The 16,930-nt window shown below is 50.0% G+C and overlaps 1 protein-coding gene across 3 annotated transcripts in view; it reads left to right on the forward strand.

Annotated features, from left to right (window-relative positions):
* Positions 1-5,110: 5,110 nt before the first annotated feature.
* Positions 5,111-16,930, forward strand: part of Sec14l1 (SEC14-like lipid binding 1) — a 47,149-nt gene continuing 35,329 nt past the window's right edge. Inside the window, exons 1-2 of one of the 3 annotated variants that reach the window (NM_001108309.1) lie at positions 5,111-5,375; positions 7,574-7,666. In NM_001108309.1, coding sequence (NP_001101779.1) covers positions 7,604-7,666 — 63 coding nt within the window. In that variant the 5' untranslated portion in view covers positions 5,111-5,375; positions 7,574-7,603. Of the gene's footprint in view, positions 5,376-5,435; positions 5,756-7,573; positions 7,667-16,930 lie in introns of those variants that run through there. The other 2 variants (XM_063269479.1, XM_017597412.3) reach the window with 2 other exon arrangements.

Raw genomic sequence — 16,930 nt, forward strand, 5'->3', positions numbered from 1 at the left:
AGGGACTCAGGCAGCATTGCCACTGCCCTTGTCAGCCCACGAGTGACACTATTCGCTCAGGGAATCTAAAGAAAGGAGAAGTGCCACTTGAGCAACCCTGGCAAGCCATAAACAGTTTGGGCGGATCTCTTCTGGTTTTGTTTTTGTAAGACGATGAAGTTTCATCACATGACTTGAGTCTGTGCATCATGTGCTGTTCTAATCAGTATCTTGGGGTTGACTGCGTTGATGACACAGGACTTTCCACCCCTCCTTTGTGACCAGGAGACATTTCCATTCTCTCTCTTCTTATTTCACTTCTCCAGCAGCTTCAAAGTCTTTCTTCTGGTTCTTACTCATGATCCAACTCTTTCTCTAAAGGTTTACCTTCTAATTATGTGTCTCTCCGTGTGGGTATGTGTGCCTGGCTGCAGGAGCCCGTGGGGGCCAGAGATATTAGATTCCCAGGAAGCTGTATGTGCTGAGAACACTTCTCATCTTCTGCCCGAGCAGTGGGTCCTCTTAACCACTGAGCCATCTCTCCAGGCCCCATGATCTAACCACTGAGGCATCTCTCCAGGCCCCATGATCCAACTCTTTTTCTTCTTTGTTTTGAGATTGTCTTTCTATGCAGTTTTAGCCGTCATGGAACTTGCTGTGTAGACCAGGCTGGCCTGGAATTTTCAGAGGTCCTTCTTCCCAAGTGCTGGGATTAAAGACGTGTGCTTGAGTTCTTTAGAGTTCTGCCCTTGGCCCTTCTCTTTGCCTCTTCGTGCTCGTGTGTGTGTGTGTGTGTGTGTGTGTGTGTGTGTGTGTGTGTGTGTGTATGCGTGCGTGCATTCGTGCGTGTGCGTGCATGCGTACATGCTCTTTGACCCTTACTAGTTCCACCACTGACTTCATCTTGACCTTGGATAACCCCCATTTCATCATGTTCCCTCTATGAGGCCTTCCGCACCCCACCAAGCATATCCCCAGGAGCTATTCTTTTTTTGCTATAGCATATTTCTCTTTTTATTTTTGAAAATGTCTTAAGTAGCCCAAGCTGGCTTTGAACTTGTCATGTAGCTACGGATAACTGTGAACTCCTGCTCCTCCAGCCTCCACCTCCCGTGTGCTGGGACTACGGATGTGCCACCACATCCCATTTTTGCAATGTCAGGGATGAAACCTAGGGCCAGGCAGGTACTCTAGCTACTGGGCTACATCCCCCAGTCCTCCCTTCCTCCGATACTGGGCGTCTTCGAGCAAGCGTTCACACTGAACAGACTAGTTTGCTTTCCCCCTTAGTGAGAGACTGTCACCCTCAGCATTAATCCTCTGCTCTTTCTAGCTAACAGAACTATTGGTTTTTACTTGGATCCATAGCAACTTGGAATGTAGGTTGCATTACATGCCCAGCCTTCCTGTCCCTTAAGCATGCTCATGTGAACACATTCTGGCCAGTGGATATAAGGGGAGCCTCCCCATTCCCCCTACTCCAAGGAAGCATATTTCGAGAGAATGTTGGAGGCAGGAGATGCCTTGCAAGCAGCAAGACGGTGGGGACGGATGTCCCTAATGCTTTTGGGTCCACACAGATTAACCCTCAGGACTGAGAATTTTATCTTCCTATTTTATCATGGTAATTGTGGCTATTTAACATGCCCAGAGTCACTGTTGGCCTCACGAGGTTCACAAAGATGTCGCTCCTGCGAAAGAGTCTCATTTTGGCAAACAATTCCTCCCACCTTTGCTCCAAGGACATCAGTTACAGTTTTGAGAACAACTGTTTTCAGTTTTACTCAGTGAGACTTGGGACCTCATCGTTTCCACGGCTTAACTGTTCCATCGAAAACTCCACACAGTCTGATCAGAAGCTAGCCATTAAGATACGCCTTGAGCGGGCTGGGGATTTGGCTCAGTAGCAGAGCGCTTGCCTAGGAAGCGCAAGGCTTGGGTTCGGTCCCCAGCTCCGAAAAAAAGAACCCCCAAAAAAAAAAAAAAGATACGCCTTGAGCACTTGAACGGAGATCCTTAGGCAGCCATACAGTGTGCCCGGCTATAGGCGCTGGGCAGGTTTTGTTGCCTTTGGTCCATCTGTAGGTTACGTGGGTGGTCATCTGAAGTGTTGACGGTTGGCTGACCATAGAGGTAGACATCTTGCCAGCTGTGGACCTCATTCACGATAGCAGAGACCACAGTGTCTCTGATCACGATGCTTTTGCAGTGGGCTTTTGATCACAGGCAGCCAGATGGGGTCACGGCCACTTCCTACGGTCCTCACCTTCGTGCCTCTCTGAATGAATGGAGAACAAGTACTCTGTGCACATGTGCAGAAAATCACAGCCCCTGAAGCCATTCTTTAACTGTGGCTATGCAGAGGTCCTTGCAGATTGTCTGCCCATGATCAATAACATGAATTTCAAGATAATCAAAAGGGCTGTTGTGTGTAAGCTAAATAAATGGCAGAATATCCTTGGCCTATGTAAAATTTGGGTTGAACACCAGCACAAACAAACAAACAAACAAAAAAACCCCAAACAGTTGTTGATTTTTGTTTTTTATTCTGTTCTTATACCTCTACCTCTACAACCCCATTTTACCCTGATCCCTTCCCTTCCAACCCCTGACACTAGGTAGAAGAAAAAAGGTTAGAGGGGAAAGGGGCATAGACCTCTTTCAGCCAATAAAATAGACTACTTCCTGATGATTAGTTGTGTTGGGTTTGTGGCGGCAAGTCCAATCTTCACAAGTCCTATCTCCAACTTCAAGTCTCTGTGCTTACAACCACTTGACAAACCACAAAAGCAACCGGGGGAGGGGGGAGCAGCAGCTGCCCCCCCAACCCCAATTTACCTCCTCTCCAGAGTTCCCAGAATTAAGCTATCTGCAGCTGGCAAAAATCACACCCCTTGTTAGTGCTCTAGGCAAACCATAGTCACCTGCTGTGAAGCAGCCTCTTATCCCACCCCTTGGGATTAAAACAAAAACACATTCCCATAACATAACTGGGTTTTGTTAACACCAAACTCTCACTACGCTAAGCCACACCCTCTCCCATATATACCACATTATGCATCTAAACAAATGTTTTTTATTTGAGCTTGTTACTTTCGTGGGGTCTGGAGAGACGGCTGAGCAGTTTTGTTTGGTTTGCTTGTTTGTACTTTGGTGCATTTTTTCCCCCATAAAGATTTATTTTATGGATGTGAGTACACCATCCCTGTCCTCAGACACACCAGAAGAGGGCATCGGATCTCATTACAGATGGTTGTGAGCCACCATGTGGTTGCTAGGAATTGAACTCAGGACCTCTGGAAGAGCAGTCAGTGCTCTTAGCCGCTGAGCCATCTCCAGTTCCTGGTGCTTTGTTTTTGAGACAGGGTCTCACTAGGTAAACTTGGCTTGCCTGGAACTTGCTATGAAGACCAGCCTGGCCTCTAATTCACAGAGACTCGCTGCTTCTACCTGATGACAGGATTAAAAGCATGCACCACCATGGCCATCGCTGTGCTCTTATTCTTCCCTTTCTTCCTCCGGATTATTTTGTAGCTACTTGTGGGTATTATATTATTTTAGATAAAAATAAATTTCAGAGTCTACCCCCGAAGACATGCTCTCTTAAAATTTTCTCCTTCTTTTTATGTACGCGGATATTTTTGCCTGCCTGTAGGCTTGTGTACCCCTGGCATGCAGCGCCAGAGTCGGCCAGAAGAGGGCATTGGATCCCCTGGGCTTAGCGTTACATCCGGTTGTGAGCTGTCAAGTAGGTACTAGGAACCAAAGCCTGGTCCTCTGGAAGAGCGGTCAGTGCAGTTAAGCATACAGTTGTCTAAGTGATTTTCCCAACTCCTCTTTTTTTTTTTTTTTTTTCCCGGAGCTGGGGACCGAACCCAGGGCCTTGTGCTTGTTAGGCAAGCGCTCTACCACTGAGTTAAATCCCCAACCCCTTCCCAACTCCTCTTAATCTATCATTTAGACTCCCCCTCATCTTTCTTTAGAAATTATTTGATAAAGACTATGTCCGTTTTGCACCCCTGAGGTCTGGGCTTCTCTTGCTGTAATTTAGCACCATCCTCCAGTCTCTGTTTCCTGTTAATTTGTGGTTGCATCTGTAGGCTGGCCAGAATGGTGTGCTCCGGATAAGACCATCTCAGGAGCCATTCACTCATCTTACCCATCTCTCTCTTCCAAAGCATCTTTTAAAGGTAAATGTGACCCTTACACGTGGGCGCAAGTCATCATCAGCCCGAGTAACACGGGTAGCAGTGCAGAAAATGATGGTTTGAGTTGGAAACAAAGCGTGATCCAGCAGTGAATGATCTGCTTGTGTGGTGGGTAAACAGGTCCTGAAGGAAATGCCCAAACCCTTGTGTGCCAGGCAACCTTGAAAGTACAAGCCACCCGGGGTGACTAATGTGAACGGAACAACAGTGACATTGATGGAGAAATTGTGTGTTGCTTCTAAAACTAGCTTTGCTGTGTGGGTGGATGTGCCAGGTGTCCGCTTATAGTCACTCGCCCGCCTTGAGGACCCCTAAATGTCTCCATTCGTGCGTCTCTCAAATTTTAAAGTTGGAGACGTTGAAATGCAAGGTACACCTAGCACCCCACTGAGGCCCCTCGCTTTAGCACTTATCCCACAGTCCGACATTCCCCAGCCATCTGGATGTGTTGACAAGGGTGCTTGGGTTACACCCAGCTCCTCCCCACCCTGTTCGCTCCATCTCCTTTACTAGGCCAGAATGCAATCAGGACACTCTGAGCGCAGGACGCTTCTGAGCCACCGAGAAAAAAAAAAAAATGAAGCCCACGGAGAAGCTCAGACAGCGCAGGCGCGCAGAATTCAAGCTGGAGGCTCAGCTTAGCTGACACCCCGTAGTGGTCTCAGTTCCCGCTCCGCGGAAGGACCCCCGGCAGGAATGCGTATTTGAATTTTTTCTGGGGTCTCTGTCTGCTAATTGCGAAGCTCCGCCCGTTGCACAGCCCTTCCCCCTCCCCCTGAAGCCAAGAGAAGGAGCCTCTGAGGCTAGCTCAGAGTCGGGGTAGACCACGTCCTGAGCCCCTCCTACGCACGCGCGGATAGGTAACTCGAGCATGCGCAGTAGGGCCCCAAGACAGCCGGGCGGCCGCCCCTCCCCCTCCCTAGCAACCGCCTCCCGCTCCTTCCCCCGCCCCCTCGGCCTGGTATGCGCACGCGCGTCCCTTCCGGGTTGGTCCCTCCCTCCCCGTCACCCGTAACAACCACTCGAGCCCTCGCCGCGCCCCTCGGCCCTCCCGTCCCGGCCCCCGTCCCCGGAACCGGCGGTCGAGTGGCGGCAGCCGAGCCTGTGGCACGGCTCTCTCCCCACGGAGCCGCCGGCATGAACGCATCCCGCCACCCCGCGTCCCCGACCCGGTCCTTCTGACAAGAGGTAAGCGCGCGTCGTCGTGGAGGGTAGGAGCGCGCCCGGGTCCCCGCCTCCAGCCGGCTCTCTCTGCCGCGATGGCCGGGGGCGCTCGCCATCTCCGGGACTGGGGAGCCAGCCGGGTCCCTCCGCCGCCGCCGCCGGAACCCAGCCAGCCCCCTCCGTCCAGCCCTGGCCTGAAGGGAGGCGCTCCCCCGGGGCCGACCCTGGGCTGATTTTCAAACACCAATTATCATGCAACAGAGGCAGCCCCGGCCTCCGGTGCCATTTGGTCACTCCGGATGCCCGCGCAGGGTGTGGATCTGGACTAGACCTCCTAAAGCCGAGATTTGTCCCAAGTTCAGGGAGCTGGCGAGCAAGCTGGTCTTTCTGTGTAGTCACTTTGGGTAAGAGTTTCTTAATACAGGCAGCACGCAGCGCTTGCATCTTCTCCCATACTCATCAGCACCCGGTAATCATACTCCTTTTATTTGGGAGATACCCGATAACTAATTTTCTCAATTAAAAAAATATAAACGATTATTAGATTCCCCACCGCGCGCCAGCGTTGTAAGGTTTACGAGAGTGAATGGAACGCGGTCTCTGCGCTCCAGGACGCGTCAGCGCCTGAATCGAGATTAATGAAGGTTTGAGTTTGGAGAACTGAGGAGTCTGGCTCCTGGCCTCTTGGTTTGAGAACCGGGAGTGTTAGATCCCTCTCACGGAGATGGAATCTGGAAGGCGAATAGCATGCTTGAGGTCACCTAGAGTTACTAGCCTTTGTAGTTTTCCAACTGTTGGAGGGTGGTTTTCCAGCATAACCTGCTTCTTCCGAGTGCTATGCCAAGCAGACCAGACAAAGTTCCAGACCTGATTAAGGCAATGTAAACATTGTAGAAGTTGTAGACAGCTGTAGATAGCAGTCCTCCGAAGTATATCAGAGTAGGGATTTTTGTTTTTTGTTTTTTTGTTTGGTTTGTTTTTTAAACAGCTGTAATTTGCAATACCTAGATACTTAGTTTTGAACTTTTGATTGTCTTTTGAGTGTACACAAATAAAATAACATCCTTATTGATTGAGCCTCAGCAGGACTACTGGGCTCGCTGGATTCTCCTTCCTTTTTATATTTCTGTTTGTTTCTCTCCTCCTCTTTTAAGTAGGTGAGCAAAATGTTCTAGATGGCTCTGAACACAAGGGTGTTTGCAGAGAAAGCTGCCCTTGCCAGCGCTGGAGTGATTCTGTATGCGAAGGAGGGCTCCTTGACCTCAGGCCTGAGCGTGTAATTGGTTGCTTTGCGGGATCACATCTTCAGGAGGCTGGAGGGTTTTGGAACCCCTTAGCTGGAGCTGGGCCGTCTCCCTGCTATTTGTAGACAGTCTCTGAAACTGGAGCATACTATTAGAAAACAGGAAAAGACGAAGTTCCCTTTGAAACCAGCCCTTAAGGGGTATTCATCATTTAAGAAAACAGTAGGGTTGGGGTTGGGGATTTGGCTCAGTGGTAGAGCGCTCGCCTAGGAATCGAAAGGCCCTGGGTTCGGTCCCCAGCTCCGAAAAAAAGAAATTAAAAAAAAAAAAAAAAAAAAAAGAAAACAGTAGGGTTTCCACCAGGTTTTTGTGTCATCCCCGGAGTGTTTGCCTTAACATGTTACATTTTTTATTTGGGTCCTTGTAGAAGTTGTTCAAGAGAAAAACCGAATAACTGAATCCTAGGATTTCATGGTTGCCAAGGACTAGATCTCCTGACCTGGGCCAGAGACTCAGGGATGCCCATACAGGGGGCAGAGGGCCTCCCCCAGATCAGTGTGGCCCCTCCTTCCTTGTGGGCTGTCTTTGCTTGTTCTTTTTTTTTTTTTTTAAAGATTTATCTATTTATTTGTTTACTTATTTATTTACTATCTGTAAGTACACTGTAGCTGTCTTCAGAGACACCAGAAGAGGGCGTCAGATCTCATTACAGATGGTTGTGAGCCACTATGTGGTTGCTGGGATTTGAACTCAGGACCTCTGGTAGGGCAGTCAGTGCTCCTAACCACTGAGCCATCTCTCCAGCCCTCTTTGCTTGTTCTTAATGCCTTGTTGCCTCCCGTGTTTCAGCAAATCCTTTCGTCTGCGTGTTTGGGATTATGACCTGTGGCAGTCTCTAGGGTGTGGTACGGTACGTGAATTCAGACTCACTCTTTTTCTGTAATGTGGTTATTTATTACATGTATTTTTGTCTTTCAGGAGTAAGAAGATTGCTATTGAATTACAACCATGGTGCAAAAATACCAGTCCCCCGTGCGGGTGTATAAACATCCCTTTGAGTTAATTATGGCTGTAAGTACTTCACATTTCAGTTTACTCTGGCTTCTTTTTAAGATTAAACTTGGATGATCTGCAAACTCGTTCGTTGTTATCATTGCCTCACGAGCTGCTCCGTTCTGTGATGGCGACTGTGACCTGCGTCCAGTCTGGCGGTTTTAAGCCACATGCCTGTGAAGCTGTATCTGTGTACGTTTGTGTTTGCAGCGTATCTGGGGTGACATGTGAGCCTGCATCATTCACCTCAGAGAAGGCAGAAGTGGGATCCTGGCCACACATTTCCTAGGAATTTCGCTGGTTCTCTTTGTTCAAGTAGCTGCTAGACAGGGAGTGCTGCTCCTTCCTTAAACCGTTTGTTCGAGAGAGAGAGCTCTGTTCCTGAGGGAATTCATCTTAGCTGGTCTGGGAACTAAACACTGTGGGATGGAGTTTCCCCTGCATATTGATAAGTAGTTCTGTTTAGTAAGTTTTTCCAGCAAATAACGAATCCACGATTGTACAAATAGTATGGCTGAAGTGTTTGTTTTCTATCTACCTGAATTGGGCTAAGAAGCATTTTACTGGATTAAAAACAAGCTAGTGCCTTGTGAGCCCCTGCCCAGCATCCCCGTATCTCTGTGTTGGTGTCACTCTGGTGGTATGAGGCCCACGTGGAAATGTGTGTCATACAGGAAGAGTGCATCTGTCCTAAAAGTCACACACCCAGGGTACACCCGTGCTGCTGGCACCAAGCTCAGAACACGCATAGCCCAGTAGGGAGATGAACTCTGCTGCGTCTGGGGTCCTGTGCCCACTCCTGTCAGAATGAGGATCCCAGGCTGACCTGGAACTCATCTGCCTCAGGCATCTGGTGGGGGGGGGGGTTACAGGTGTGCACCGTTAAGCCTGGCTGCTGCCTGGTTCCTGCCCCCAGGTAACTTTACCTGTTTCTGTCCTTTGTGCAGAGAAGCTCAGGTTTGCCTGTTCTTGGAACTTCTCAACAGTATGCTTTGAGATTAGTTAGATCAGTAGTCTTGATAAGCAAAATAAAAACTTAAACCCTCTCAAGGGAACATTGCTTGCTTTTTTTCCTGATTGAAGTGTTATTTATGTACAGTGAAAAGGCCTCTTGTAGCTGTGCGGTTTAATCAGTTACAACAATAGTTGTCCACACCTCTGTCAGGCAGGACATATGCATCCATTTGAACAGACAGCTTTGTTCAGCTCTGTCAGGTGTGAGGCCTGTTTGTTGTTATGGTTGGGGGCCTTGTATCTTAAAATAATTGTGTATTTCCCTTAAATATTTTATGTGAATGATTTGTGAGAAAAATGCTTTTCCGTTTGCATGCTGGCTTGACTTTTGGTTGTATGGGGCAACCTACCCTCTCCCTCGTGCACCCCACCCCAGCCAGCTGAAGTGGAGTTTTGTTAGAGGAACACACGTGTGGTGTGATAGGAATTGCCCCCGGGACAGGCTGGAGCCTGTGGTGTGGGGTGGCTCCTGGAAGCCTTATCTGTACCTGGCCCAGCCCCTACGTAGTCCCCTCTGTCCTACTCCCCCTGGCTCTTAGCCTACCCCATCTCCCATGGGTCTGCTGAGCCGGCCATAGCCTGTGGTCCCAGGTTAGCTCAGTGGCATTCCTGGTTGCATCCGAGTGTTTGAGCAGCCAATTCTTGTCACATGGCCCACTTCACGTTCTAGAGAGAGACTGGACCTGTCCTCTTCTTCCTTAGACTGGGTCTCAGGGTGTCCCCTGGGGAGTCACCTGACCTTTCTTCAGTTTGCAAGGCTGCTGGAGTCAGGGAGGAGGTGTGTGTGGAGGCACAGGACGGGGCTGGCAGGTTCGGTTTGCCAAAACTGTTTTAAAAGGCACAATGTGGGCTGGCGAGTGCATCAGCTGGTGAAGGCACGTGCTGCCAAGCCTGTGATCTGAGTTTGTTCCTGAGACCCAGGAGGCAGAGAGAGAGAGAGAGAGAGAGAGAGAGAGAGAGAGAGAGAGAGAGAGAGAACCGACCTGTATTGTCAGTCCTCTGACCTGCACTTGCACTCTGGTGTGCTTACCCTCCGCATAAGAAATGGAAAAAAAAAATCCTTTTTCCAAAAGCCTTGCAGTGAGTCTGTGGTCAGAGGCAGAGGCTAAGCCCCTTCTAGCCCTGGATTTCATAAAAAGCTGTCTGGGTTGCTTAGCCTTCAGACTTCTTGATGTCCTTTTTGGAATTAGGAAGTTTCCTTTGCAAATTTTATGCAAACTTTGCATAAATTCAAATTCTTAGCCACCCCTAGTTTTAAAAACCTTGTAGGCTGCTTTTCTGTTTGGCACTGGCTAACTTCCTCTTGGATTGTTAATTTTTTTCTTAGGTCTGAAAATAAAATATGGTCCCTTCCTCCTTCCAGAACTAGAACGGTCAGCTGCCCCAGCCCTGTACAGCACCACTCATCTTTTTCCTGACTGATTTTGAGGAGAAAGAGCCTCACTGTCCGCTCTGATTTCTTTATTCTTTATTCAGGCAAACCGTAGCGTAGTATATGTGTTGTGTAACCAGTAGCCCTGAGAGGACATTGTAGCTCGAAAGGGAAGGGGAAGGGGAAAAGAAAGGGGAAGGGAAAAGGGGGGGCGGGGCACTATTCAGGTACTTGCCAGTCCCCAGTCCTGGGAGAAGGCTGTGAGTAAAGGGACTCCTCCAGCTTACCCCTGTGTTCCTGTGAAGCCAGGTCTTGTGACTGTGGATTACAAAAATTGTCAGCTGAGCATTGCCTAGTACAGACAGTGGGGTCACATTTTAATTGCATTTTGATTAAATAAATGAAAGTTACTTGTTGGCTTGGGCGTCAACAACATTTTAAAAATGTTAAAGATTTCTTTAGCTCATTTGAATTAGAAAATGGCATTTAAGCAGACTTAGAGCTGAAAGGACGGTGTTGAGCAGGCATTTGTGACACTGCAGGGTTCTGGTGAGAGAGGGGTTAGCCTAGAAACGCCTGCAGGAGTGGAGAAGATGGCCGCTCCTTGCCCTGCAGTGGGTGAGGGAGTTGTTGGGACAGTGGTATTCTTGGATCCCTGGGGTTTTTTTGCTATCCATGCTTCTGATAACGTGCATCCTGACATAGTTTGTGAAGGTTCTGGTCCACAGTGATGTCTACATCTTCAGGTATCAGCTCGACACATTTCCTAGATTTCCACTTTCCCTTCTGCTTGCTTTAGCTGCCTTGTCTACCCAAGGGTTTATGGCCTTCTGGGGGTACCCAGTGTGCTCCACAGATAAGGTTTCAGGGCCTGGCAAAGGTGGGTGTGCTGGGGTGGCACCGTTTCCTTTTGAAAAGTCTAGGACAAACACAGGCTTTAAAGCCCAGCAAGTGAGGCCATGCATGGGGCTGCCGGGGAGACTCAGACTCAGACCATGGTCAGACCCTGGCTCAAAGACAAACAGCAGAGAGAATTTTAGGTATGTTAAAGACCCTCGGGGTTGGGGATTTAGCTCAGTGGTAGGCCCTGGGTTTGGTCCCCAGCTAGATGTGGTGTGGGAGGGCAGAGAGGCCATGTTGTGAGAGCTGTGGTGTTTTTCTGTCAAGGACAGCTGTCCCTGTGGACAGGGGAGATGTGTGATGGAAGGGCTCTGATGGCGTTGCCCCACCCCCAGCACTCATAACTGTCCTGGCCTGCTGCTGGCCTGCACCTGGCCTGGCCTCCTGCTTTGGGGACCAGGCACACTGGGCACCCTCTCCCTCCTGTCCACATCCTGGTTTCTCTGTCTCTATGCTTGCCACAGAGCCTCCTCCTCGATGCTATAATCGGACACCCTGAAGATTGTGCCTTTGTGTCATGCAGTCTGTCCCCTCAACCTCTCAGCCTGAGCCCTTGTCCTGTAAGCAATAGGGACCCTGTTCCTTGTTCATTTCCCCCTCAGACTTTGAGCCCCTCAGGGCACATGTGGACTGCCCTCCTCCTGTTGGTTCTGGAGGTGATTCCCTGCTACCTGCTGTCCCTACGGGCCCTTCCTGCCTGCTGCTGGCCCTTTAAAATCACGTTTGTCGCCTGTGAGCCTGGTGCCTCCCTGCCCCTCATGTCTTTTTATACTTCTTTGCCTCACATGCTTGCCTTTCCATCTGTCTCTTCAGATCTTGTTCAGTGTGTCCTGCCCTGCTCCCCTGGTACCGCTGCAGGCGTCCTCATGTCTCTCTCCCTTCCTTGTTCTTTCCTTTCCCTTTCTCTGCTGGGGGTGGGGTGAGGGTGGGGGATGGACCCAGGGCCTCACGCCTCCTGGGCACATGGCCACTGCTGAGTCTCAGCCACACTTCCGACTTGTCTTTAGTACTTTGTCAGTGTTAGGTCTTTGGCTTATGACTGTGTTTGCTTCTCTTCTCAGAAGTGGTCCTCAGCAGTGGTGTCTGTTGCCTTGTTTCCATGGGTCCCGAAAGCACATGGGCTTATTCACCTGAACCCTTGCCTGGATTTGGTGGGGACCCTGCTCTCGGGGCTTTGTGTTTTCTTGGGTCCTTAGGTTATCCAGGGCTCCCTCGAGCCCCTCTGTGTGGATGAACCCAGTGCTTCTTCATCCTGGGAGGCGTGCAGAGCTGTTGGCACACACGGCGGAGCAGTGAGAACCAGCAGCCCTGCTCGCTGTGTGGCTGCTGGTTAGATGGCCCACCACACATGTGCACAGTGCGCTGTTGCCTTCCTCCCTATTCCGTCCTCAGGCTTTTCCCAATTCCTGTTTAGTTCTCGACGCCTCTAACACAGCTGAAAAGAGGAAAAAAGATTTGCTCAGTGTAGATGCTAACTCCACCTGGGCCCACCCCCAGTGAGTAGCCACTGTTGGGCGCCATATCCTCTTCTGCCCTTTCCTGGTACCTCTTTGCCCACCTCCAAGTATCAGAGAAAAGCCAGTCCCTTTGTGCACACAGATGGCTCTGCCCTGAATCTTTTACATCAAATGGCGTTTATAGTTGAACTTTATTATTCCGGCCATTTGTGAACAAGAGGAAAGGGCACTACTGTTTCCCATGAGTCCCTCTGGCCTCCTTAGGGTGCTGGGCAGAATCCTGAGCTAGACTGCATCCTGAGGGGGTGGCTCTTCTCCCTGAGGATGGGAGGGTGGACTGCCTGCTGGAGCCACAGGTCTGCAGTGTTGACTCCAGCGTCGTCATGCAGCCTTTATGATTGTGTGTGTGTGTCAGAGTTTTGCCTGCATGTGTGTGTGTGCATGATATATGGCTCAGACATCAGTCAGCAAGGGCATCAAATCTGCTCGAGATCTTGAGCTATAATTGGTTGTGAGCCACCATGTGGGCGCTGGGAATTGAACCTGGGTCCTCTGCAAGAGCAACCAGTGCCTTAACCGCTGGACCATCCCTCTGGTTCCCTTTTATCTTCTTGAACTGTGTTTTCTTCCCCTCACCTTAGGTTTAATCCCTGGGTCTTTTTCTATTTCTGATCTGGTTCCCAGGTTTATGGTATTAGGCATGAATCGCAGTCCCTGCTGTTTGCTCTTGAGCCAGCCTGGTGTGGCCAGTTCCTTTTCCTGTGGGCACACATTTTAGGCTGGCTGTAGACGCTTGGTCTGCCTCCATCTCCAGAGTAGCTGAGATTATAGGGCAGTGCTCAGGTGGAGTGAATTTCTACTTTCACGAATAAGCACGTTGCTCCAGAGGAGAGTTCAGTGTTGGCGTGGCCTGGGGTGGTACAGTGCGGTCCGTTTCCTCTGATGGTCTCTAAGGGTGTGGTCGGTTATCTGGGTGGTGTGCTGTTCTCTCCGGGCTGTGAGGGTCGTGGTGTATGACCGTGTATGAGTGTGTGGTGGTGACCAAGGGTCCTAGATACACGTGCTGTGTCCTGCTCTCTCTGACGAGGTTGTGTTGAACAGAAGCCGAGGTGACTGGGTTGGCCGACTTGCTGTCAAAAAGGCTGTTGTGTTTGCCATCCATGTTTCCAGTGCAGTTGACGGTCATCCTTCCTTGCTGTCACTTACGATGCCTCCTTTTCAGAAACCTACGAAGACAGTGGTTTTACTCCTGACTTCAGTGGTTCTCAACTGGTGGGTCTCCATCCTTTTGGGAGGAATATCCTGCACATCAGATATTTACAGTATGACCCGCAGCACTAACAAAATTACAGTTACTGAAAATGGCCGGGGTCAGCACAACATGAGGAAGTGTATTAAAGGGTCGCAGCATCAGGAAGGTTGAGAACCACTGGCTTACTTGGCTCCTGCTTCAGTAAAGTGGTTTGCATTTGGATGTCTGCCTCTTGGTCCCTATTCTGAGCTCCCTTCCTTCTTGTTTGCATCCAGGCCTCTGATTTGTTAGTGAAACTAGGTCATTTGTCCTGTGTGTTCCCACTGCAACCTTTTGCTGATTCAGTTGTTCTCTTAGCCAGGAGGCAGAGAGGGCCCAGCCTGAGCAGTCACCTGACTGCCGCTCATCCTCCACAGGCCTGCAGGTGGAGGCTAAGTCGAGGAACACCCACCCTGCTCCCATTCTCTCCCGAGAATGTGCGCGCTAAGTGCTCAGCCTCACCAGGGTAAACTGGGCCGCCGGCTGGCCTATTTATAGTTTCTTTTTAACCTGGTGACTTGGGTGGCATGCTTGTGCTGTGCGCCATGGCTTTATTGGCCGGTTTCTGTGGAGTGTGTGTAGGAAGCTCTTGGCAGAAGGCTGGTCCATGAGAAGTGGGGTGTGATCAGGTGTCCGCTTGGGCTCTGTCCTGTGCTCTCTCTGCGCTCCAGTCACAGCCACCACCAAGACCAAGCCTCAAGCTGTCAAGCCAAAGAATCTCCCCGTGGGACCAGCGGGAGCACCCCCTCTTCCCCCACCCCCACAGCCTGTGGGCCCCCACTCTGTTCTCAGCTCTTCCATGGCTCCCAGTGGTGCTTGGGTGTCCAAGAGCCTGAGAATCAGACGGCCCCAGCCTTGTTCAGACCTGGGGATCCCCAAGGTTGCCCCTGTTGTCTTGCACCTCAGACTGTGCTTCCCCACCCTGGAGCTGCACCCTGTGGCTTCTCTACAACACAGCACCCGCCCAATGACTGGCGTGGGGGTCAGCACAGTCACCTCCTGTGTCCTGTCTCCCTGTGCCCTGTGGCGGAGCAGACGCAGGACCCCACTAACCTACAACTGGTGCTACCAACTGGGGCAAACCCAGCTGAAGCCTACTCCCAGCTGGTGACCCACAGAGACCCACAAAGGAACCCCAGATTACTCAAGGACTGTTTATCTACAGTGCTGCTGCCACAGATCGGGCAAGACTGACCACCCTCTCCTCAGACCTGCCTTCTTCCAGACACCCCATCCGACTGAAGCAAACATACTGAGACCCACAGAGCACAGACTTGGGAGTTTCCAGCTTCCAGTCAAATGGCGACTGAACTCAGGGAAGTTACATGATAGTAAGAAATCATGATGTCTAGCTAGATTAACCTAATGTTGTTTCAAACCAGTGTTAATACCTTGACAGACTACAACCATGGAATAGTTAATTGGTTCTATACTCCCTTGTCTTCCCAACCCCCACCCTCATCCCTCCTTACCCCTCTGGCTTAGTTGTGCTATCCCTCCGGCCTGTGTAGTGATTTATTTTGATACTTATACCCCACCCGAAATTTTCACTACAAATGACACAGTCACTCTAGTGACACCTCTCCTTCAAAATATAATAAAAATGGGAGATGTGGGACTGTGAAAGGCAGCCTGGCCTGGTTGAGTTATGGCTTCAAACCCTGGAGTTTCGCTTGATTCCTGGGCACCAGGCTCCTGTCACTAGCCACAGTCCCCATAGATTTGTGGCCGTCAGTCACATAAGGGCAATGCCCCAAGCTCCTCCACAGGTAGAGGACAGGACCTATAGTCATGTGGGTTCAAGGCAGATCTCCATTTATAATGAGGTACTTAAAGACCTGGAGGCTTAACTAATAAACTCTCCTTCCCAGACACTCCTCCCTGCAAAAGGTATTTAATCCCAGGCCCACCCTGAGAAGTGGGGTGCTGTTTTACACATCCTCTTTCCGCCATGACAGTAAATGTCTTAAAACCATGGACTGGGGCTGGAGAGATGGCTCAGTGGTTAAGAGCACTGACTGCTCTTCCACAGGTCCTGAGTTCAGATCCCAGCAACCACATGGTGGCTCACAACCATCTGTAATGGGATCCGATGCCCTCTTCTGGTGTGTCTGAAGACAGTGACAGTGTACTCATATATAATAAATAAATCTTTAAGAAAGAAAAAAAAAAAAAAAAAAACCAAACCATGGACTGTGTCTCTTCCATCGGATCCGCCGTGGAGAAGGCCTTTGCCTACAGAGCCGCCATACCTGTTCCTCTTTGTCTTGAGTCTGTACAGGAATGAAAGCTGTGTGTGTTTTCTAGTGGTGTTGGTTACCTGTAACATGTTGGGTGCTACCCATCACCCTTGGAAAGGACGTGCTTGGAGGCTGGGGTGACAGGTTTTTGTGTGTGTGTGTGTGTGTGTGTGTGTGTGTGTGTGTGTGTAAGAAAAATGCTATGTAGTTCTTTCTTAAGTCCCAGCTACTGGGGAAGTTGATGCAGGAGGATCACTTGAGCCTAGAATTTGAGTGCAGTCTGGGCAACATAGTGAGAGCTCACTTGGAGGAAGGGAGAAAAGGAAAGAAGCCATCTGCCTGCCTGTCTGTCTGTCTGTCTGTCTGTCTGTCTGTCACAGGTATATGCCGCCCTGTTTTGCACCCAGTGGTTGGATGGTCCCTAAGGTCTGTCTTACTCTTTATCCTGAATGGGTACTGCACGGGTCTGTCTTAGCATGGTTGGTCTGGGAAGGATGCTCGTGTCTCTGCATCACTTCTGCTTCTGGTAATGATGACTTTATCTTTTGTGTTTGGGATTGACCTACACTGAGGGACATCCTAGCCATTGGTCCTGAAGGGTGTGACAGGTGACAGCGGAGCATCTTTTGGTCGGGTGTTTGTGACTCATGCTTGGATCATGTCCTGAGAGACTGATGTAGATCACAGTCCGTGAGTTGGCTTGAGTTTGTGTTCAGGCTGTGGCTGACCGTTACTGGGGCTGCCTGACTGTGTTTGCCCCACAGCACACTGCTCCCATCAGTTTCCTGCTGAACACAAGGTTCATTTTAAGTAACATTCTTCACTCTGAGTGAGTAGTTATGGGATTTTCTTTAGTTTTTCGAGACAGGGTTTCTCTGTGTAGCCCTGGCTGACCTGGAACTACCTCTGAGCAGGCTGGCTCCCAACTCACAGAGAGTAATTTGTTTTTTTTTTTTTTGTTTTTGTTTAACATGTCTAAGTCTGAGAAGTTCTTAACTGAATCAGTTT

The sequence above is a fragment of the Rattus norvegicus genome, chromosome 10, assembly GCF_036323735.1.
Source record: "Rattus norvegicus strain BN/NHsdMcwi chromosome 10, GRCr8, whole genome shotgun sequence".
In the NCBI taxonomy this organism is placed as follows: Eukaryota; Metazoa; Chordata; class Mammalia; order Rodentia; family Muridae; genus Rattus; species Rattus norvegicus.